Source organism: Chelonia mydas, chromosome 6, assembly GCF_015237465.2.
Source record: "Chelonia mydas isolate rCheMyd1 chromosome 6, rCheMyd1.pri.v2, whole genome shotgun sequence".
NCBI classification, from domain to species: domain Eukaryota; kingdom Metazoa; phylum Chordata; order Testudines; family Cheloniidae; genus Chelonia; species Chelonia mydas.
In genome coordinates, this window is record NC_051246.2 from 1,935,951 (window position 1) to 1,958,728 (window position 22,778).

The following is a 22,778-nucleotide window of genomic DNA, read 5'->3' on the forward strand; positions in this document are numbered from 1 at the left end:
ACAGTGCCCCCCAGGGGCTGGGTCTCACTGGGTGCTGGGGCATGTGGGGGTCAGAGTGGGGAGCTGGCGTGAGACACTGGCCCATGGCTCCCCCCCAGGTGGCCGTGCTGCTGGTCGACACCGAGGGCTCCATGGACATCGCCAGAGACACGGAGACCAGCGTGAAACTCTCCGCCCTCTCCATGCTGCTTGGCTCCTACCAGGTAGGCACTAGGGGGCGCTGTGCTGCAGGGAGCGGGGCAGGGCTCAGCAGGGGGCGCTCTCCCATTGCAGCCAGGGCCGGCCCCGATACCCCAGGTTGGCACTAGGGGGCGCTGTGCTGCGGGGAGAGGGTCGTGCTGGTTTCTGTCTCTAACCCTGTCCTCTCTGATGACTTGCAGATCCTGAATGTTTCCAGCCAGCTAAAGGACCCCGATCTAGAATATCTGGAGGTGAAGGGAGAGGAGGGCAGGACATGGTGCCATTCTCCTACAGCCCCAACGGGGTAGTCTGCCCATTCTACAGCTGGGGAAACTGAGGCCCAGAGAGACTCTGTGACTTGCCTGAGGTCACATGGGGAGTCTGTGAAACAGCCAGAGATAGAACCCAGGAGTCCTGGCTTCCAGCCCCCACCCCCGCTGTTTTAACCACTAGACCCCACTCCCCTCCCAGAGCTGGGGATAGAACCCAGGAGTCCTGGGGTCGTATCCAGCAAGGCCCAAACTCTGCACTGCTCCAGGGTCTGGAATTCGCCAGGACTCTGGGAACATCTCAATATTTGGCATCTTGATCTATTCTGCTCCTAGCGTCAGTGGGCACGGGGGGCAAACAGAGCCCCTGGCAGGGGGTAGGGGAACCTTGACTTGCAGTTCTGCTCTTTGGCCACTAGGTGTCTCTGAAGCAGAGGGGGAAAGCCCTGGGGCCCGGAGAACAGACCCAGACCAAGCTGGAGCTGCAGCTTGGTGGGTGGGTGGGTGGGTAACAGGGGGGTGTTTGTTGGTAGGATTTCCACCCCCACCTGCCACCAGGGCACATGCTGCCTCCCTGCCGCAGGGATCTCAGCCCCCTGCTCTCTCTGCTCTGCAGATGTTTCTGCACGTGGCCGAAGAGGTGGGAAAGGAATACGGGCTGGAGTCCATTCAGGTGAGACGACATTCCCCCCCATTCCCACCACTTGCCCCATGCCATCCCCTCACCCCACTGCATGTGATGCTCCTGCCCAAGCCACTCCCTGCCCCACACCTGAGGGGTTCAGCCTTCCCCTTCCTGAGATTGTCCTGTCTCCCCTGCAGCACCTAGATGTGCTGGTGCGGGATTGGAGCAACTCCTTGGTCCTTGGAATGGACGGTGGGAAGGAGCATCTGAGAGACGTCCGACAGGTGACTGTGGGGCTTGACACGGGGCCTTTGCCCTCTGAGGGGTGCTGGCTCTGATCTGGCCAAAGGGCAAGGGCCTGGCTGGCTCAGGGGAGCAGGGAATGGGTCCTGGAGTATTTCCCTCTGTTGGTGTCTCACTTTGCTGATTCCCCCGGCTCTGGCAGATGCTGGTGGCGAGGTCCCCTTGCAAACACCCCAAGGCCCTGGAAGCACTGAGCAGAAGCAAAACCCACTGTTTCGTGATGCCCTTCCCTGGCAAGCGGATCATGACTGGAAGCCAGGGATGCCTGAGAGGTAACGTTTCCGGGACAGCGGCTCTGAGCCTGCACGACGGGGCGTCTCCGTCTCTGCCGGGGAACGGGCCATGGGGGGACGCTCCGGCTCTGGGTTCATTGCCATGTCCCTCCCCTTTGCAGACATGGATGAGGATTTCCGGAACAGCCTGAGGGACTACGTCACCGGCCTGGTGGCCTCAGCCAGTCAAAACGTCTGGAGGGACCGGCACGGGGCACTGGTGACCGGGTCACAGCTCGCTGCCAAGATAAAGGTGGGGATTGGCCAGCTGGGCGTGGGGTCTCAGTAGGGGGCGCTCTCCTCTGGCAGTCAGCACTGGCCCCAATACCCCATGGTGGCGCTAGGGGGCGCTGTGCTGCGGGGAGCAGGGTGGGGGCTTAGCCCTTTTTGCTGAACTTTTGTTAGTTAAGAATGAGGGTTGTATTTACAGCCTAGCAGAATCCCAGCTTGGATGATTCTACCGAGCCTTCCTAAATCATCCAGGGAAGTTCTTCATTTCCCCCACCAAACTGATTCCCACCGTTGTCTTATGGCCGTTCCCCAGCTTCCCTGCCCCAGAGGTGGCTGCATCTCAGCGCCGGGCGCGCCATCCCCATGTTCCCACTTTTCTAAGCCCTGTGGAGTCTGTATTGTGATTTCTTGTGCTTGCTTTGCAGACATTCTCTGATCTGATGAAGAAACGTTGTTTCGGCTTCTCCTCTCCCGCTCAGGTACCTTCTCTGCCTGTCTCTGCCTCTGACCTGATCAAGGGGTGTGTCCCTCCTCCTGAATCCACTTCCGATGTAAAACTGTAGCCTACTTTTGTCTTATTACTGCTGCCTTGCCCGAAAGGTGGCTGCATCTCATGTCGGGCAAGCCATCCCCGTGTCGTGTTGCTGGGAGGCTATTCCCCAGCTGCTCCTCCCCCTCCCACAGTGTTCTTGCCAGCAAGTTAAAGAAGTATGGGCTGGATGAATGGACTATAAGGTGGATAGAAAGTTGGCTAGATTGTCGGGCTCAACGGGTAGTGATCAATGGCTCCATGTCAAGTTGGCGGCCGAAATCAAGTGGAGTGCCCCTAGGGTCGGTCCTGGGGCTGGTTTTGTTCAATATCTTCATTAATGATCTGGAGGACGGTGTGGATTGCACCCTCAGCAAGTTTGCAGATGACACTAAACTGGGAGGAGTGGTAGATACACTGGAGGGTAGGGATAGGATCCAGAGTGCCCTAGACAAATTAGAGGATTGGGCCAAAAGAAATCTGATGAGATTCAACAAGGACAAGTGCAGAGTCCTGCACTTAGGACGGAAGACTCCCATGCACCGCTACAGACTAGGGACCGAATGGCTAGGCAGCAGTTCTGCAGAAAAGGACCTAGGGGTTACAGTGGACGAGAAGTTGGATATGAGTCAACAGTGTGCCTTTGTTGCCAAGAAGGCCAATGGCATTTTGGGCTGTATAAGTAGGGGCATTGCCAGCAGATCGAGGGACGTGATCGTTCCCCTCTGTTCGATATTGGTGAGTCCTCATCTGGAACCTGTGTCCAGTTTGGGGCCCCACACTAGAAGAAGGACGTGGATAAATTGGAGAGAGTCCAGTGGAGGGCAACAAAAATGATTAGGGGGCTGGAGCACATTACGTATAAGGAGAGGCTGAGGGAACTGGGATTGTTTAGTCTGCGGAGAATAATGAGGCGGGATTTGATAGCTGCTTTCAGCTACCTGAAAGGGGGTTCCAGAGAGGATGGCTCTAGACTGTTCTCAGTGGTAGCAGATGACAGAACAAGGAGTAATGGTCTCAAGTTGCAGTGGGGGAGGTTTAGGTTGGATATTATGAAAAACTTTTTCACTAGGCGGGTGGTGAAACACTGGAATGTGTTACCTAGGGAGGTGGTGGAATCTCCTTCCTAAGAAGTTTTTAAGGCCCAGCTTGACAAAGCCCTGTCTGGGATGATTTAGTTGGGGATTGGTCCTGCTTTGAGCAGGGGGTTGGACTAGATGACCGCCTGAGGTCCCTTCCAACCCTGATAGTCTATGATTCTCCCCCAACCCCAGAAGTGGCTGCATCTCAGCACTGGGTGAGCCCATCCCTATGCAGTGTTGTGTGTGGCTGTTGCCATATGCTCCTTCCCAGAGGTGGCTTCATCTCAGGAGTGTGTTGACACTTGTTGGAAAATGTTTGGTTTTTTCCCCCCGCAGAGAAATTTGAGTTTCCGGCGAAATATGAAAAGCTGAAATACTTGATGTGGTGTCTCATGGGAATTATAGTTTGGCTCTGCATGCTCCCTTTTCTCTCCATAAATCAGCTCTCTGGTCGGACTGCAACTCCCATGATGCACCATAGAGGAGGGAGATGGTGCATCATGGGGCTTGTAGTTTGGGTGCCTGGCTTCAGGCTGAGCTGCCGTGGTGGCTCATGGGAGTTGTAGTTTCACACTGGCTAGTGGCATCGCTCTGTTACATGAGGTTGCTGCAGTTGCTAGGTGGAGACAGGGCCCCATAAACGGCGGCTCACCCTGGCCTTGTCCTCCCTGTGCAGATGGCCATCACCTTCCACAACCAGAGAGTCCTGGACAGGGCCAGCGCAGACCACGCTGTGTTTTTGAGGGAGAAGGTGAGTCTGTGCGGCGGGGGCCCCTGTGCCCCAGCCAGGGGAACCCAGGGAACCGTCCTGGCCAACCCCACTGGCTGTGGGCTTTGGGGTAGGAGATGGGACCTCGTATCTCCAACTCCCAGGATGACTGTAGAGATGGGAGGCTCAAACTCCTTCACCGGTGTTGGGAGTGGGGGAGGGAATAAGTTTGCCCTGTGGCCAGCTGCAGTGGTGGAGGCGTCATGGCCCAGGTGGCTCACGGGCTGGACCAGGAGTCAGAACTCCTGGCTGTTGTTTATGGTGCTGTTGCAGACTCCTCTGGGCTCATCGCTGAGACTCTCTGGGCCTCGGTTTCCCCATCTATCAAAGTGGGAGAATGATCTTGCCCTTGGGTGTTTTAGCCTGTGAGCTTTTTGGGGCAGGGATGGCCTCTCACTGAGTTTGTGTGCCGCGCGAGGGGGGCCTCCCATCTCGGTCCAGGTCTGTGGTGCGCCCAGCATGAGGGGGCCCCCGCATCTCAGTCCTGGTTTGTGCCGTACCCGGCATCAGGGGGAGCCCCCATCTCATTTGGGAGGGTGGGGTCCATGCAGCGCTTGCCCCTTCTAACGCTCTTGGCCATCTCCTCTCCCGGCGGGTGCAGGATGGCGACTCCCAGAACATGTTCGCCTGCCTGAAGGTTCGGCCGAGCAAGATGGCGGAGCTGTTCGCCGAGCAGCGTGGGCAGTTGCTCTGGCGGTGCCGGACGGACATGCGGGAGCCGGCGCCGGAGAAAGAGGCCCAGCTGACGGAGCTGGAGGCGGTGCTGACGCGGGAGGCCGAGACCTTCCTGGAGAGCTACGGGAAGCGCTTCAAGAAATTTGCCATTTTGGCTGGCGTGGGCGCGGGGGCGCTGGCCCTGGGACCGGTGGGGGGCGCTGCCGGTGCCGGGATCGCCGCCGCTGTCATCGCTGCCGAGGCGGCTGGGGTGCTCGCCGTGGCCGAGGTGGTGGCCATTGGGGTTGGGGCGGGCGCCATGGCCGGGATGTGTGTGGGCGGGGGTGTGGGCGGGGGAGTTGGTGGGAACATCGCCCAGAAGGATAGGCAGAGGGCCAAGGCTGCTGGCGGCAGGAGGGAGGAGGAGGACGGCACTGAGGATCTATCCGACGAGAAACCCCTGATCTGATCCGTGCCCCCCCACAAACTGGGGCTGACGAATGGGGTGACAGGACAGCAGCGTGGCCTGGACACGTCCCCCACAAGCCACCCCAGAGCAGGGAGCCATTGCCCCCAGATTCTAAGAAGGGACGTTTAGATCCTCTCGTCTGATCTGCTCTGCCACCCAGGCTGGAGAATGCCGCCCACTTCCCCCTGCCTTGGGCCCGATATCTCCTTTGCACTAAATCATTTCCCGGAAAGGCGGCCAGTCTGGCTCGGAATCCGATAAAGACGGAGACCCCCACCGTTTTCCCGCTGGTGAATCACCCGCGCTGTGAGAAATCGGGTGCCTCGTTTCCAACTGGAGTTTCTCGCTTTAACTTGCCGCCCTCGGTTCTCGCTCTGCCTTCCTCCAACGTTGCAGGGCCACTCCGGCTGCAACACAAAGCACTTGGAAACACCCTGCCGACGGTCCTGTCCTGAGATCACCTGCTGGGGGTGACCGTGGGCGCCTCGCTTAGTTCCTACAGCGGCAGCCCTGTTGTCTGGTCCTGGAGGATAGATATCCAGCCACTCCTCTGAGCGGGAAAGCGGGAGAGGGCACAGAAAGACGTGGATTGGGTTTCCTGCTCTACGATGGGCTTCCTCTGTGACTTTGGCCAAGTCACTTAGTTTCTCTGTGCCTCAGTTTCCCATCTGTATACTGAGGATAATAATGCATTGAAAGATGGTGAGGGGTTTGAGCTCTACTGAGAGAAAGCGCTATCCAAGAAACAGGCATCGTTATTTATTCTGCGGGAGGGCTATAAAAGCATCCAAAGCTAAAGGATTTTCTGTTCAACACCCATGAACGCACGCCGAGCAGGGGACACCGTCTGACCAACTCCACAGGAAGGCTCAGCTCCTACCCTTCGGCGCTGGTGAAAAGCCAGGAGTTGGGCTTGAGGATTTCCAACCAATGAGGGCTCGGGCTAGGGGTACTCTCCAGCTGTTCCATGCCCACGCCAGCCTCAGCTGGCGCCTACGATCCCATAGACCACTCTAGCGTGAGGTACGGGGTCGGCTCCATCATGGCTTTGCATTGGTGAGCCGGGAGCGCCCCTTCCCATCACAGATTCCAAGGCCTGGATAACATGGACCTTGACCCTGCCCTGAATTAATTCCTGCTTGAACTGGAGTGATCTGTTAAAGAAACTTCCCGTCTCTATTTAAAAATGGACAATGATGGCGAATCTGCGACGACCCTTGGTAAATTATTCCAATTGTTCTCACTGTTAAAAATTTCTGCCTTACTTCCTGTCTGAATTTTGTTGAGCTTCAACGTCCAGCCATCGGAGCATGTTAGACCTTTCTGTGCTAGACTGAAGGACCCATTATGAAATATTTGTTCCCCAGGTGGGTACTTATGGACTGGGATCCAGTCACCCTTAACCTGCTCTTTGAGTCCTATCTTCCTAAGAACTCCTTGGAAACCTAATCTCAGGGCTGCATGTTTTCAAAGGCTGCACCTCTTGGTAGCTAACAAGAGAAAGCAGAAGTCACTTGAGACTGTGGTCTGCAAAGTGTCCAATGGGAGAGGTTAGGTTTCTGCTGGAAGGTGGCCAGTCAAGAGGTCTTGGGTGCAGGACAGTCTCAGAGCAATGGAGGCATTTAAGCAATTTCCTTTGTGCCCAACAGGAGGAAAGATATTTGGGGTACTGTGTTAGGGTGTCAATGTAGGGATGAGTGCGTGCGTGAGTCTGTGAGCACCTGTGAATGACTGTCATGGGGAGTGCTAGAGAGTAATCTCCCAGATCTAAATAACTGTGAAGTTCTGACTCTTCGAACCTTGCATGGTGAGTTCCTAGTTTTGGGACAAGTCTCCACAGAAACCATCAGCTGTAATTCGGTTCAGGGAAGATGCAACTTCTGTTTAACGGAAGGGCTTTAAACTGCTCCTGGGGGAATTCTGCGCCAAAAAAATTTAAAATCCTGCGCAGAGTTTAAATTTCTGCACATTTTATTTATCAAAATAACCTTATATAATCACACCAGTTTCATTTATTTCAAAATACCTGTTGGCAAGTATTTCTGTAACAGTCCAGACACCCATACAAATTCCCCCAGGAGTAGAAAGTTGAAGAAACCCTGACAACTCAGTTCCTGCTTTTCTGCCCCCTCCCTCCCCTGCTTCCCCGAGCCCAGCTGTCCCCACCTCCTTAGTCCAGCCAGTAGGCCCTCCTCAGCCCAGCCATTCACACCTCCTCCCCTGCCCAGAGCCTGCACCTGTCACCCAAACCCCATCCCAGAGCCTGCATGCCAGACCACCTCCCCCACCCAAACTCCCTCCCAGCTCCCAACCTCTCACCCCTTCTGCACCCAAACTCACTCCCGGAGCCTGCCCCCCAGTCCCATACCCCAGACCTGCTCCCCCACCCAAAGCCTTAGGCAGGTGGGGGGCGGAGTTTTGGGGGGCAGGGTCTGGGTCGCATGAGTGACATTATTGGCCCCCTGGGAGGATTTGAGGACTGGCACTGGCCCTAAGGTAAATTGAATTTGAGACCCCTGCCTTAGATCTACATGGTTTTTATGACGTCCAACCCATGATTCCCCTGCTGCACACTCAGTGTGTCGTTCTTTTCCTCGCCTTGGAGGACGTGGGGAACAATTGATCAGCTTCCTCTTTAGAACAATCTTTGACATATCGGACGACTGTTCTCAGGTCCCTCCCCAGCCTTCTCTTCCCTAAACATGCCAGGTTCTTTCAACCATTCCTCATAGGCCCTGTCTTCTTAAACCGCCGATCGTGTTTGTCACGCTCCTCTGGACTCTCTCCAATGTGTCCATCTGTCTTAAAATGCGGTGATGAAAACTGGACATAGGATGCCAGTGGAAGCTTCACCAGTGCTAAGTAGAAGGGGACAGTTGCCTCCTGAGTCTGACATATGACCTTCCCGTTAATACACCCCATGTGACATTCCCCATTTTCGCACCCCATCCCACTCTTGTCTTTGGTGATTTGCCTGCGTTGATGACTTGATTCTAATATCGCTGCTGCTAATTTGGCTACTTGATCTTATTTTCACCTCAACTGGAGAATGGCTGAGTCAGTCGGGTAGAGTTTGTACCGGCTTGGTCTCAGTGATCTGTTTTCTGGACGTTGTATTTGTGGTGGGTTGTTTTACTTGTAATAAAATGGCTAGAAAGCACACTGGGTCATCTTTTCTTTCAATCAGCAACTTGAGCCGGAACCACAGAGAATCTTTGGCTGGTACATCATCAAGTGGCCTCACTCCCCACACAAGGACACTCCTGGAAACACCTGAGGAAGAAAGACTGAATTGGGGGAAGTGCTGGTCCCAGGCTAAAAGGATTTCTTAGCCAAACCCGGTAAACTGCTTGTATCATCAGCCAGGATGAGAAATTGCTCATTCCTCCCCAGTCTTGCGAGTATTTTAGGCTTTGTTGGCTGTTTTGTTTATTTGCTAGGAAATCTGCTTTGAGCTGTTTGCTATCACTTAAAATCTATCTTTTATAGGTAATACACTTGTTTTTTGCTTTATCTAAACCAGTGTGCCCTTCAGTGAAGTGTCGGGGGAACACCTCAGCATCACAGTGAGGGGAGAGCGAACATATTAATGAGTTTACTTTGTCCAGATCCCTGTGCAGTGTAAGAGGGTAGAATTCTGGGTTTATACTCCAGCAGGGGGGTGTGAGCTGGGGATTATCTGTTGTTGGGTCATGCAGAGGCTGGCCAGAGCCCCCATGTAACTGCAGCTGTGTGTGTCCCTGCCTGTGTGAATGCGGATGGAAGTGTAGGACCAGGAGCCGTCTGCAGCTTGTCACAGTAGCCGTGTGGGAGAGGGAGCCCAGGCTGGTGGGTCAGTGGTAACCCAGTTTCAGGTGGCACCCCTAGGGGAACCCGTCACACATTACCTCCCCTGTCTTACACATGATGCTCCTGCAGCCTTTTCATTGTATCTCAGGCTATCCTGCTGTTTTCCCCAATAACGGTGTGAACTTTCTCAGTGTTGGATTGTGGGGTTACTCCATAGCTCCTGTTTTCCTGCCTGGGATCTCCCTCCAAGAGGTTTGCTCCTGCCCCACAATGAGCGAGGCTGGGGCACGCTTCGTACTCTCATTGGCTGCTGTACTATAAACAATCAAAAGGAATGGACTATACTGGTCCCAGTCCCTGGGGTGCTGTCCTGCAAAGGGAGCCAGTGGACCCCCCAGAAGTGCTTTTCATCCTTTCAGCCCCCCCATCCGATTGGGGGTGTGCTGGGGTGGCCGGGTTTTGTGGATTCCTAGACTCTCCCCAACCTGTCAAAAAACGTTGGATTTAACGGGTTTCCCTTCATCTGTGAGTAACTCACCCTGGAGCCCAAATGTGGTGAAGGATTCGTTCCCTGGGAGCCCGGCTGCTGTCACAGCCTCTGGATTTCCTTGGGGAAGCCTCAGGCCATTTTGTGAAGTGCTCTGTAGCTACCAGCGAATCTTGGTTGCCAGATTCTGTCTCAGGCAAAGTCTGAAGCACGTCAGCAGGAACGCGCCCCGTCGGTGCCCCCCCAAAATATTAATACAGCGGGGCTCTGCCTGTCTTGAATTTGAACCAAAATGATCAAAACGCTGCCGTGTAAGGCAAACATCACATTCCTGACACCAAACGTCTTCATCTACCCGACAGAAATTCTCCCTCGTGTTGGCTGGCAACACCGAAATCACCAGCAGTTTCAGGATCGTGACATGTACCCTGGAACCTGGTTTTTTCAGTGTCTCTAGTGCAGCTCTGTTCCCGTTGCCTGCCCAGTCTGTCATCTCTCAATCCCCAGCTTTCCCACGGGGACGGGGAAGATTCGACTGTGGTGAGGTGACACTGGAATCCTGCCGGGGGTTTGTGGCAGTGCAAAGGGCGGGGTTTGAATATGTAGGCGGTTCCTCTTGAAATTAACACACCCACTGGCAGGAGGCCGCACCCAGAAACCTGGGAGAATCCTAAAAATCTTACCTGAGTGTGATTTCTAGGAACCGCTTCCCCTCCGACAAGTGCTGAGCGTGGATCTGAAACAAGGAATAAGGGGGGAAAGGATGCAGCATTAATTTGGGCATACATAGCAATGAGCAGTCCACAATGTATCTGTGTAACGAGTAAATGAAACACCCTACTCCAGTAGGTTTTGAAGAACAGTCCTACCCCTGAATTTCCCTAACAAACTGTGTGATGTAAGACACCCACCACCCCAGGGTCTTCCAACACACCAGTTCCCCACTTTGTTGCCCCCCACTCACAGGTTGGATAATGAAATTCCAGCATCTAGGAGCATTCTCAGGAGATCCATCTCCAGGACCTTATCCCCATAACAGAAAAGACAGTCCTCATCTCTCTGGCCTGTGGTCAACCTCCACTGCTCTGAGACTGAAGTGATGCTTAGGGTCAGCTCCCTCACTCAGGGCATCTAAAGCACAGCCCTGTTGCCCTTTCATCCCGCAATAGGAATAACCACAATTTCATTTCCCATGCCCCAAAACTTCAATGAATTTTAACCAAAATGACCAAAACATTCACTCTGGAATGCTGGGGGTAACCAAGATGCAAATGAGGTCTGGTCCATGCCAGCCCTTCCTCCGCTTCACCAGTAGATGGTAGCAGAGACCTCCTTCCTCACTGAGCTTCAGGGTAGCACTGGGTGAAAGTCTGAAGGCTGATCAATGTAGATTTGGCTTATGTCTTCTGCAGTTTCCACAGTATGCATCCGATGAAGTGAGCTGTAGCTCACGAAAGCTTATGCTCAAATAAATTGGTTAGTCTCTAAGGTGCCACAAGTCCTCCTTTTCTTTTTGCCAATACAGACTAACACGGCTGTTACTCTGAAACCTTTCAGGGCTTAGTGTCAAATGCTTTTGATCGGGGGGGCAGGGGGGGAAATCCTCCCAAAGCTTGAAATGGTTTGATTTTTTTCTGATTGAACTTTTCTCTAAAAGAAAAGTTTCATTTTACCAGAAACAATTTCCCTCCTGGACTTTTGGGGCTTTTTTTGGGCGGGGGGTTCATTTCAGATCAACCCCAAATGATAATTACCCCTCCCACATACTCCAATTTTCCGAAGCGCCAGAGAATAGAAGATTAAGTTGGGTGGACACAGCTCTGCCGCAGGGCAGAGGGCTACACCAGTGCGTCAGGGCTGCTTTTAATCGAACTAATGTCTAACCTACCTCTCCCTTGCTGCAGTTTAAGGCCGTATCTTCTGGTCCTGCCCGCAGCGATGAAGGAAAACAATTGCTCACCCTCCTCTTTATAAACAATCTTTTACATACTTGACGACTGTTCCTATGTGTCCCCCTCGGGCGGCTCTTCTCCAGACAAAACAAACCCAGTTTCTTCCAGTCTCTGCTCGTTGGCTGCGTTTCCGAGAGGACGGGCCCGTGGACTTGCTCATGACACGAGCATGATGCTGTGGACACCCGCGTCCACAACGCCCCTGTGCTTTTGCCACCTCAGCGCTGGCGTCGCAGGGCTCGGTCCAGGCCGGGACACACGCCAGGAGCCGCGTTGCTGTGGGTTGTTTCCCAGTGCGGGCTGGGGGATACGCCGACCCCACCGTGATACTTCCTTGTCTTCCGGGGCTGGTCAACCCACAATGCTCACGGATCCGCTGTCTCCGTGGAAGCAGGCACCCCACGCCGTTGGGTTTCACCTCATTTCCACCCTCTCCTGAGCACCTGGCGCTTAGATGGGGGGGCTGTTCTCTTCAGCTGACCCGGGCAGGCCCCCCTGTTGGGAGACTTTCCTGGGCTCCTGGGGCTTTGCCGTCTCTCCAGGTTTTCGGCTGGGCCGGGGTGGGCACAGGAGGGGCTCAAAATAGAGCTATTTGTGAGGCCGGGCTGATGGCCGTCCATTGCGCTCAGCGGGAACGGTTCTGGAACCCAACATTTGCTCCGGGCCCTGGCTCGAAAACCGCACCTGTCCCAAACATCCCGCAACACCCGTGATGCCAGCGAGCTCCGGGCTTCCATCCTTGGTGAACTCCCACGGGGACAGTTGGCGCAGGGGTAATATACCTGCCCAGGCATCGGTGTGTCACCAGACGGGGCTAGAGTCCAGGGGTGGGGCCAAAGCATGTGGGTGGGGCCATGCTGGGGCCCATGTGCCTAGGCCTATAGGGGGCTGGTTAATGGATGCTGAGGGGTTGAGCGGAAGGTCTGAGGGGACCCTGCTTGATCACAATCTCTCAGGACTGAGATGCAGCTGCCTCTGGGGAGGGGCAGCTGGGGAACCTTCTAGGGTAACCCTGAGATAGGACCTGGCTCCTGGACTGGGCTGTGAGCATGAGGGAGGCTGGTGGTGGACAGCCCACCCTGGGAGGTAGCCACGTGGGCTCTGTGGGTGGGGGCAGAAGCACCCCTCACTACCCAACCACAGCCCCTATGTCACCACGACCAGGAGCGCCAGCCCCTCTGCCATCAGCCCCGTCCTACTCCTTTTTAGCACTGTCCCATCACAGTATCCCTGCCCAGCTCTCTCCATTGCTCCCCTCTGCCCGTGGGATGTAAGAGATGCAGAAGAGAGAGGGGTGGAGATCAACCGCTGACTGCCCATGTGCCTGAGTCTGCAGAAAGCCTGAGCCCATCGCTCGGAGAGGAGGGAGCTGCTCTGAATATGCCTCTAGGGGGCAGGACTGGGGCATCCAAACCAGAGGCAGCTGGGCTTGGATCGCTGGGAGGTGGGCAGTCTCTGGGGGGGGGGGGTGGTTTCCAGGTAGCCCCTTCTACAGCTCCACAGCACCCCCTGCATGTGATTCTGAGGGGGATGCTGCACCCCTACGACTGGTGATCAAACATAAAACAGTTTTGCAGCAAATTTTGGCCCTGGGCTCCAGGCCGCGTGTGTGGGTGGGATGGTGGGGAGAACGGAGGAGCCATGTCGTGTGTGGAGTGGGGTGCAAGGAGTTGGCCAAAACACCTCCCAAAGCAGGGGGAACGCTCATTAGGCCTGGGTATTCCCTGGGGACCTGGGACTTTGCCGTGAACTGGGGCTTGGAGGGGAATCAGGTGCAGAGAAGAAGCACAGAAATGAACCGGGGGCTGGAGTGAAAACGTTGGAGTGGGAGACGAAGCTGTTTAGTGTCTCCAGGAGAATCCGAGAAATGTGGTGGTGGAAGGGACTTGGAGAGGGCACCAAGTCCCATCTTCGGCACTGAGGCAGGGCCAAGGAAACCTGGATCAGCCCTGACCGGTGTGTGTCCGACCTGCTCTCAAAATGTGCTCGGACATAGAGGAAGGGAATGTGCATAGAAGAGTTTTATGTCTACAGTGAGCCCTGCCAGGTCCTCCCCCGAACCCCCTAGCCCCCTGTCCCTCCCGGAGCTGGGGACAGAACCCAGGAGTCCTGCCTCCTAGCTCTCCTGCTCTAACCACTAGACCCCACTCCCCTCCCAGAGGCAGGGAGAGAACCCAAGAGTCCTGGCTCCTCCCCCCAACCACTAACCCCCCCCCACCCACTCCCATCCTGGAACTGGGGATAGAACCCAGGAGCCCTGGCTCCCAGTGGCCCCTGCTGTAATCATTAGACATCACTTCCTTCCCAAAGCCAAGGAGAGAACCCAGGAGTCCTGGCTCCCTTCCCCCCAGCCCCACGTACCAGTGGCTATTCATATCCTCCCCTGTGGCTACAACCCCCCCGCCCTGGGAGCCAATCTGCTTCGGGGTCAGAGCCTGGCTGCCGGGCAGGAGGAAATAGAAACCAGCCGAGGTTTTATTTTCATTTCCCCAGGATTAAATCTTGGACACGGGCAGAGCGAGCTGTGGGACAGGTAACGGGGGGCCAGCGACCGCCCCTGGGGGGCAGAATCATCCCCTCCAGTATATCCCCTGCCCCATGTCCCCCGACAACCCCCCTGAGATTTGAGTGGCTGGTTTCAAACTAGCGGCAGCTGGGGGGCACCGAAGGCAAATCCCGGCCACTCCCCGGACTCTGGCTGGGGCCCGGCCCCCGCCCCACCAGCGCAGCCCTGCGGGTCCCCACGCAGCGAGCCGCGCCCGGCTGCCAAGCCCGAGAGCTGCTTGAAAAATCCTGAGCGGCTGAAAATCCCGCTGCCCCTGGGGCACTTGCGCCCCGGTGGGGAGGGGGGCACAGATGGCAGCGGGCTCTCCCCAGGTGCGATTGCTGGGGACGCGCGGTTTCCTCCTGCAACAGAGACGGAAATGAATGGTGTTTAATGCCAGGGAGCCCGGACTCCTGGGTTCTCTCCCCAGTTCTGGGAGGGGAGTGGGGTCTAGGGAGTAGAACCAGGGGAGGCTGGGAGCCCAGACTCCTGGGTTCTTTCTCCAGCTCTGGGAGGGGAGTGGGTCTAGTGGGTTAGAGCAGGGGGGCTGGGAGCCTGGACTCCTGGGTTCTCTCCCCATCGCTAGGGGGAAGGAGTGGTTTAGAATGGGGAGGGGAGCTGGACTCCCTGGGTTCTGGGTGCAGTGGGGCTGTGGCATGAGGTGCTGGCCAAAGAGAGTTTGCTCATTTCTTGGAGTGCTAGTGGGGATGGGGGTGTCCCCAGTACACAAGGAGAGCCCTGGGGAACTCAGCACTCAAGAATTGGGATTAGGACATGGAGTGTCCCATCCCTGCTCTGTGCCTCAGTTTCCCCCTCTGCCAGCCCTTCTGTTTGAGCTCAGGGGGTGTGAGAGGGTTAATGCATTGGTGCCTGTTGTCTCAGTTCTCCAACAGAGTTTAGCTTTAGTCCGAGCCCAGGAGGAGGGGAGATTGGTCAACCAAAGCCCAGCCTGTCACCCCCTGCATTATGGGAAATGCAAATAATAAAAGGTAAGTGCTCCAGTCCCACCCAATTCAGGTGTAACCCATTCCAGAGCTGGGGCTAGAGCCCACGAATCCTGGCTCACAGCCCCCCCCTCACTAGACCCCAATCCCCTGGCCCCGCCCCCGCAGCTGGGATAGAACCCAGGAGTCCTGGCTCACAGGCCCCCTGCTGTGTGTCTCTCAGGCCGATCCCACCCCCCTCCTCGAAGCCAACTCCAGAGGGGATGGTGGAGCGACTCCAGGAGGACGTCACCTGCTCCATCTGCCTGGACGTCTTGGAGGACCCCGTCTCCATCGTGTGTGGCCACAACTTCTGCCGGGGCTGCCTCGCGGCTCACTGGAGTGGGGTCTCATCTTGGGGGTACCAGTGCCCCGAGTGCCGGGCTCCCTGCTCCAGGAACCGGATGACCCCAGACACACGTCTCAAAAGCCTGGTGGAGAAAATCAGAGACCTGCCACGTGAAGAGACGTTGACAGCAACAGGGACAGCGAGCCCTGAGGTGGGTGCAGCCCACCTGAGGCTGGTCCAGAGATGCAGCCACCTCTGGGGCGGGGCAGGTGGGGAACAGCTGCATGTTTGCTCCCTGCAGCACGGTGTCCCCTATCTCCACGCTGGGGCCCTGGGGTCGGGGGAAGGCCGGCTAAGGGGATTCCTGTGTCCCTTTAGCAACCGCTCTGGTCCCTGGGCTGCTAAGGGGGGAGCTGGGCACTCAGGGCTCAGACGTGCGGATAAGAAATTAACCCCCGAGCTAACAGGCTGTGACTCCAGACGGGGGCCCCGGTGAGGGGACATGGACTAGCTGGAAGTGGGGGGGAGAGGATGGGACACGGGGCCTTTCCCCTCTAGGGGGCACTGGCTTGGATGTGGCCCATGGTGGGACTGGCTGGTCCAGGGGGTGGGAATGGGGCTCTGATCCGGGGGAGAAGGGACTCACCAGCTCAGGGGTGGAGTCCCAGCTCTGATCCTGCTCTGTCCCTGCAGCCGGGGCCGAGGGCTCAGCCAGAGCCGGGGCGCCCGGTGCAGCTGGTGCGTCTGGACGAGGAAGGGGGCTTGACCCTGGATGAGGAGGCCCTGAGCCGCTGCCTGGAGCAGGGTGGGGTGGGGGACGCCCCCGTCTGCCTGGTGTCCATTGTCGGGGAGCAGCGCCGGGGCAAATCCTTCCTGCTGAACTACCTGCTGCGCCGGCTCCGGAGCCTGGTGAGTGCAGCCCTGATCCCCTCCCAGAACCAAGGATAGAACCCAGGAGTCCTGGCTCCCCCCCCCCTGCTCTAACTCACTAGACCCCCCCTTCAGCTCCCAGAATTGGGGAGAGAACCCAGGAGTCCTGGCTCCCAGCCCCCCCTGCTCTAACCCACTAGACCCCTCTCCCCTTCCAGAGCTGGGGATAGAACCCAGGAGTCCTGGCTCCCAGCCCCCCCTGCTCTAACCCACTAGACCGTCTAGACCCTTGTCTGTGTGTCTGTCTCAGCCTGAGTCTGCCTGTCCATCATCTTTCCAGTGCACTGGTCCCCATGCTACCTGCCCGCTAATAAAATACCCACAGTCCTAATGCCCCCCGCACTAATTGCGCCGCCCCCCATGTCTTCTTCTCCCCCCCACCCCCCCTAGGATGTGAAGGATGGATCCTGGATGGGCCGGGAGGAGGAGCCCCTGGAAGGGTTCGAGTGGCGAGTTGGTGCCCGCAGCGTCACCGAGGGGGTGTGGGCGTGGAGTCAGCCCTTCTGGGTCCCCTCCGAGGGGGGGCAGGTGAGTGGGAAGAGGGGTGGGGAAATGGGGTGGGGGGATGAGTGACCGCAGCAGATCTCTACTTGGGGGAGCGGAGCAGACAGAGGCTGGGTGGGCTCGGAGACTGGGGCCTGGGATGGGAGGCAGGGAACACTGGGCCCCCCAGGGGCTGTGTCTCACTGGGTGCTGGGGCATGTGGGGGCCAGAGTGGGGAGCTGGCGTGAGACACTGGCCCATGGCTCCCCCCCCAGATGGCCATGCTGCTGGTTGACACCGAGGGCTCCATGGACATCGCCAGAGACACGGAGACCAGCGTCAAACTCTCTGCCCTCTTCATGCTGCTTGGCTCCTACCAGGTAGGCACTAGGGGGCGCTGTGCTGCAGGGAGCGGGGCAGGGCTCAGCAGGGGGCGCTCTCCCATTGCAGCCAGGGCCGGCCCCGATACCCCAGGTTGGCACTAGGGGGCGCTGTGCTGCAGGGAGAGGGTAATGCTGGTTTCTGTCTCTAACCCTGTCCTCTCTGATGACTTGCAGATCCTGAATGTTTCCAGCCAGCTAAAGGACCCCGATCTAGAATATCTGGAGGTGAAGGGGGAGGAGGGCAGGACGTGGTGCCATTCTCCTACAGCCCCAACGGGGTAGTCTGCCCATTCTACAGCTGGGGAAACTGAGGCCCAGAGAGACTCAGTGACTTGCCTGGGGTCACATGGGGAGTCTGTGGAACAGCCAGAGATAGAACCCAGGAGTCCTGGCTTCCAGCCTGCAATCCCCCTGCTGTTTTAACCACTAGACTGCAGTCCCCTCCCAGAGCTGGGGAGAGAACCCAGGAGTCCTGGGGCCGAATCCAGCAGGGCCCAGCTTCTGTGCTGCTCCAGGGTCTGGAATTCGCCCCTGCCCGAGCTCCACGCCGACTGAGAACACGGGTGTTGCCAGGACTCAGGGAAGTCTCAATATTTGGCATCTTGGTCAATTCTGCTCCTACCGTCGGTGGGCACGGGGGGCAAACAGAGCCCCTGGCATAGGGCGGGGGGAGGGGAACCTTGACTTGCAGTTCTGCTCTTTGGCCACTAGGTGTCTCTGCAGCAGAGGGGGAAAGCCCTGGGACCCGGGTAACAGACCCAGACCAAGCTGGAGCTGCAGCTTGGTGGGTGGGTGGGTGGGTAACAGGGGGGTGTTTGTTGGTAGGATTTCCACCTCCACCTGCCACTAGGGCACACGCTGCCTCCCTGCCCCAGAGATCTCAGCCCCCTGCTCTCTCTGCTCTGCAGATGGTTCTGCACGTGGCCGAAGAGGTGGGAAAGAAATACGGGCTGGAGTCCATTCAGGTGAGACGACATTCCCCCCCAACCTCCCACCCTGCCCCATGCAATCCCCTCGCCCCACTGCATGGGATGCTTCTGCCCCAGCCACTCCCTGCCCCACACCCAAGGGGTTCAGCCTTCCCCTCCTGAGATTGTCCTGTCTCCCCTGCAGCACCTAGACGTGCTGGTGCGGGATTGGAGCAACTCCTTGGTCCTTGGAACGGACGGTGGGAAGGAGCATCTGAGAGACGTCCGAGAGGTGACTGTGGGGCTTGACACGGCGCCTTTGCCCTCTGAGGGGTGCTGGCTCTGATCCGGCTCCAGGGCAAGGGCCTGGCTGGCTCAGGGGAGCAGGGAATGGGTCCTGGAGTATTTCCCTCCATTGATGTCTCACTTTGCTGATTCCCCTGGCTCTGGCAGATGCTGGCGGCGTCTTGCAAACACCCCAAGGCCCTGGAAGCGCTGAGCAGAAGCAAAACCCGCTGTTACCTGATGCCCTTCCCTGGCAAGCGGATCATGACTGGAAGCCAGGGATGCCTGAGAGGTAACGGACCCGGGACAGCGGCTCTGAGCCTGCACGATGGGGCGTCTCCGTCTCTGCCGGGGAACGGGCCGTGGGGGGAAGCTCCGGCTCTGGGTTCATTGCCATGTCCCTCCCCTTCGCAGACATGGATGAGGATTTCCGGGACAGCCTGAGGGATTACATCACCGGCCTGGTGGCCTCAGCCGGTCAACACGTCTGGAGGAACCGGCACGGGGCACTGGTGACCGGGTCACAGCTCGCTGCCAAGATAAAGGTGGGGATTGGCCAGCTGGGCATGGGGTCTCAGTAGGGGGCGCTCTCCCCTGGCAGTCAGCGCTGGCCCCAGTACCTCATGGTGGCACTAGGTGGCGCTGTGCTGCGGGGAGCAGAGTGGGGCCTTAGCCCTTTTTGCTGAACTTTTGTTAATTAAGAATTAGGGTTGTATTTATAGCCTAGCAGAATCCCAGCTTGGATGATTCTACCGAGCCTTCCTAAATCATCCAGGGAAGTTCTTCATTTCCCCCGCCAAACTGATTCCCACCGTTGTCTTATGGCCGTTCCCCAGCTGCCCTGCCCCAGAGGTGGCTGCATCTCAGCGCCGGGTGAGCCATCCCCATGTTCCCATTTTTCTAAGCCCTGTGGAGTCTGTATTGTGATTTCTTGTGCTTGCTTTGCAGAAATTCTCTGATCTGATGAAGAAACGTTGCTTCGGCTTCTCCTCTCCCGCTCAGGTACCTTCTCTGCCTGTCTCTGCCTCTGGCCTGGTCAAGGCGTGTGTCCCTCCTCCTGTATTCACTTCCGATGCAAAACTGTAGCCTACTTTTGTCTTATTACTGCTGCCTCGCCCGAAAGGTGACTGCATCTCATGTCGGGCAAGCCATCCCCGTGTCGTGTTGCTGGGAGGCTATTCTCCAGCTGCTCCCCGCCCCCCCAACCCCAGAAGTGGCTGTATCTCAGCACTGGGTGAGCTCATCCTTATGCAGTCTTGTGTGTGGCTGTTCCCATATGGTGCACCCCAGAGGTGGCTTCATCTCAGGAGTGTGTTGTCAATTTGAGTTTCCGGAGAAGTATCAAAAGCTGAAATACTTTGATCTGGTGTCTCATGGGAATTATAGTTTGGCTCTTCACGCTCCCTTTTCTCTCCATAAATCAGCTCTCTGGTCGGACTTCAGTTCCCATGATGCACCATAGAGGAGGGTGATGGTGCATCATGGGAGTCCCTGGCTGTGGAGCATCATGGGGCTTGTAATTTGGGTGCCTGGCTTCAGGCTGAGCTGCCGTGGTGGCTCATGGGAGTTGTAGTTTCACACTGGCTAATGGCATCGCTCTGTTACATGAGGTTGCTGCAGTTGCTAGGTGGAGACAGAGCCGCATAAACTGCGGCTCACCCCAGCCTTGTCCTCCCTGTGCAGATGGCCATCACCTTCCACAACCAGAGAGTCCTGGACAGGGCCAGCGCAGACCATGCTGTGTTTTTGAGGGAGAAGGTGAGTCTGTGCGGCGGGGGCCCCTGTGCCCCAGCCAGGGGAACCCAGGGAACTGTCCTGGCCAAGCCCACTGGCTGTGGGCTTTGGGGTAGGAGACGGGACCTCATATCTCCAGCTCCCAGGATGACTATAGAGATGGGAGGCTCAAACTCCTGCACTGGGGTTGGTGGTGGGGGGAATAAGTTTGCCCTGTGGCCAGCTGCAGTGGTGGAGGCGTCATGGCCCAGGTGGTGAATGGGCTGGACCAGGAGTTGGAACTCCTGGGTTTTGTCCATGGTGCTGCCACAGATTCCCCTGGGTGAGTCAGTGAGTCTCTCTCGGCCTCAGTTTCCCCATCTATCAAAGGGGGAGAATGATCCTGCCTTGGCGAGTTTTTGCCTGTGAGGTTTTTGGGTTCGTGTCCCTCACCTGGTGTGAGGGGGCCCACTATCTCAGTCCAGGTCTGCACCGTGCCCGGCTCGAGGGGGGCCCCCATCTCAGTCCAGGTCTGTACCATGCCTGGCGAGAGGGGGCCCCCATCTCAGTTCGGGGAGCAGGGTCAGTGCAGCGCTTGCCCCTTCTAACGCTCTTGGCCGTCTCCTCTCCCGGCGGGCGCAGGACGGCGACTCCCGGACCCTGATCACCTGCCTGAAGGTGCGTCCGAGCAAGATGGCGGAGCTGTTCGCGGAGCAGCGCGGGCACTTGCTGAGTCGGTGCTGGAGGGACATGCGGGAGTCGGCGCTGGAGAAAGAGGCCCAGCTGACGGAGCTGGAGGAGGAGCTGACACGGGAGGCCGAGACCTTCCTGCAGAGCTACGGGAAGCGCTTCAAGAAATTCGTCATCGCGGCGGGCGTGGGCACGGGGGCGCTGGTGCTGGCCCCGGTGGGCGGCGCTGCTGGCATCGGGATCGCTGCTGCCGCTGCTCTCGGCATGGCTGAGGCAGCAGCCCTTGGCGCTGGTGTGGGCGCCATGGCTGGGATTGTCGTGGGCGGGGGTGTGGGCGGGGGAGTTGGTGGGAACATCGCCCAGAAGGATAGGCAGAGGGCCAAGGCTGCTGTCGGCCAAAGGGAGGAGGAGGACGGCACTGAGGATCTGTCTGAGGACACACCCCTGATCTGTTGAGTGCCACCCACCCCAGTCTAGGGCTGACGAATGGGGTGATGGGTCTGCCGCGTGGCACAGACATGTTCCCCACAAGCCACCCCAGAGCGGGGAGCCTTCGCCCCCAGATTCTAAGAAGGGACCTTTAGATCCTCTTGTCTGACCTGCTTTGCCACCCAGCTGGAGAACACCGCCCACTTCCCCCTGCGTTGGGCCCGATATCTCCTGTTGGACTAAATCATCTCCCGGAAAGGTGGCCAGTCTGGCTCGGAAGCCAGAAGAGATGGAGAAATCATGGGTTTCTCGGGGAGCTGGTCCCGCGGGTGAATCACCCGCGCTGTGAGAAATCTGGTGCCTCATTTCCAATGCGAGTTTGTCTGGCTTTAACTTCCAGCCCTCAGTTCTTGCTCTGCCTTCCTTCGATGTTGCAGGGCTACTCCGCTGCAACGCGAAGTGCTTGGAAATGCCCTGCCGATGGTCATGTCTCAAGATCACCTGCTGGGGGTGACCATGGGCTCCTGGCTTAGTTCCCACAGCAGCAGTCCGGTGGTGCCGCCCCTCTGAGCGGGAAGGTGGGTCCAGGGGAGAAGGCACAGGAAGACGTGGGTTTCCTGCTCTACCATGGGCTTCCTCTGTGACCTTGGCCAAGTCACTTAGTTACTCTGTGCCTCAGTTTCCCATCTGTATAATAAGGATAATAATGCATTGAAAGATGGTGAGGGGTTTGAGCTCTACTGAGAGAAAGCGTTCTGCAAGAAACAGGCATCATAATTTATTCCAAGGGAGGGCTATAAAACCTTCCAAAGCTAAAGGAAATTGACACCAGTGAGCTTCACCATTATTGTAGAGAACTTCACTGGGCCTGCAAGTCAACCATGGTCTTCCTTCTGGATCTCTCAGCTCTTTTAGACATGGTGGGCCCAGGGCATGAAGTGCCTTGAAGATCAGGCTGAGACCATGAACTTGATTCAATACTGTAGTGCAGACATGGCCAGGTGGGCATATGGCCCCTGTGTCCCACCATCTTCTCAATATTTCACCTAAGGGGGTCGTGTGCGGGTTCTGCCAAATGGTGGGAACCAGCCGCTTGTCATGGCTATTGCCAGATGGTTGTATGAGTAACGGTTTTAGAGCCAGGTCCCAGGTAGCATATTGAGTTCTGAATCTTCTGGGAGTCAAACGTGAGGCTGGGAGCCGACCTGGTCAACGTGAGAACAATGCACATCCCTGGAGGCAGCCTCTTCTTGCTGGCTCGACAAGATGCAGGCTGGCCATCTACAGAGACCAACCAACCCCAAGGGAATGCTCAGGAGAGGGGGGCCCTGGGCTCGGAGACAGGAGCTTGTGACTGGAGAAGAGCAGAAGAAATGGCCCATTACAGAGGAGTGACTTTGCCAGCAGGGGGAACAGGGGATCCCAGCTCTGTGGACTGGACAAGTGCTGTGAGAACCAACCAGCTGGAGAGAAACACCTCAGCAGCCAGGAAAGGAACCTGTTAGCAAGGACGGGCTCTAGATGGTGTC

At 57.2% G+C, this 22,778-nt stretch overlaps 2 protein-coding genes across 2 annotated transcripts in view; both read left to right on the forward strand.

Moving 5' to 3' along the window:
- LOC114018310 overlaps positions 1-22,778 on the forward strand; it is a 71,511-nt gene that overhangs the window by 2,917 nt on the left and 45,816 nt on the right. Inside the window, exons 3-14 of the mRNA XM_043548298.1 lie at positions 15,324-15,639; positions 16,122-16,337; positions 16,749-16,886; positions 17,117-17,221; positions 17,399-17,449; positions 18,133-18,189; positions 18,338-18,424; positions 18,586-18,709; positions 18,832-18,962; positions 19,366-19,419; positions 20,101-20,175; positions 20,773-21,271. Of these exons, the coding sequence (XP_043404233.1) occupies positions 15,324-15,639; positions 16,122-16,337; positions 16,749-16,886; positions 17,117-17,221; positions 17,399-17,449; positions 18,133-18,189; positions 18,338-18,424; positions 18,586-18,709; positions 18,832-18,962; positions 19,366-19,419; positions 20,101-20,175; positions 20,773-21,271 (1,853 nt within the window). The remainder of the gene's footprint in view (positions 1-15,323; positions 15,640-16,121; positions 16,338-16,748; positions 16,887-17,116; positions 17,222-17,398; positions 17,450-18,132; positions 18,190-18,337; positions 18,425-18,585; positions 18,710-18,831; positions 18,963-19,365; positions 19,420-20,100; positions 20,176-20,772; positions 21,272-22,778) is intronic.
- LOC119566277 (RING finger protein 112) lies at positions 1,521-8,543 on the forward strand. The gene is made up of 4 exons (XM_037898752.2): positions 1,521-1,649; positions 2,306-2,359; positions 4,168-4,242; positions 4,862-8,543. Exons 2-4 carry the CDS (start codon positions 2,321-2,323, stop codon positions 5,381-5,383), a joined length of 636 nt encoding a protein of 211 aa, XP_037754680.1. The 5' UTR covers positions 1,521-1,649; positions 2,306-2,320; the 3' UTR covers positions 5,384-8,543.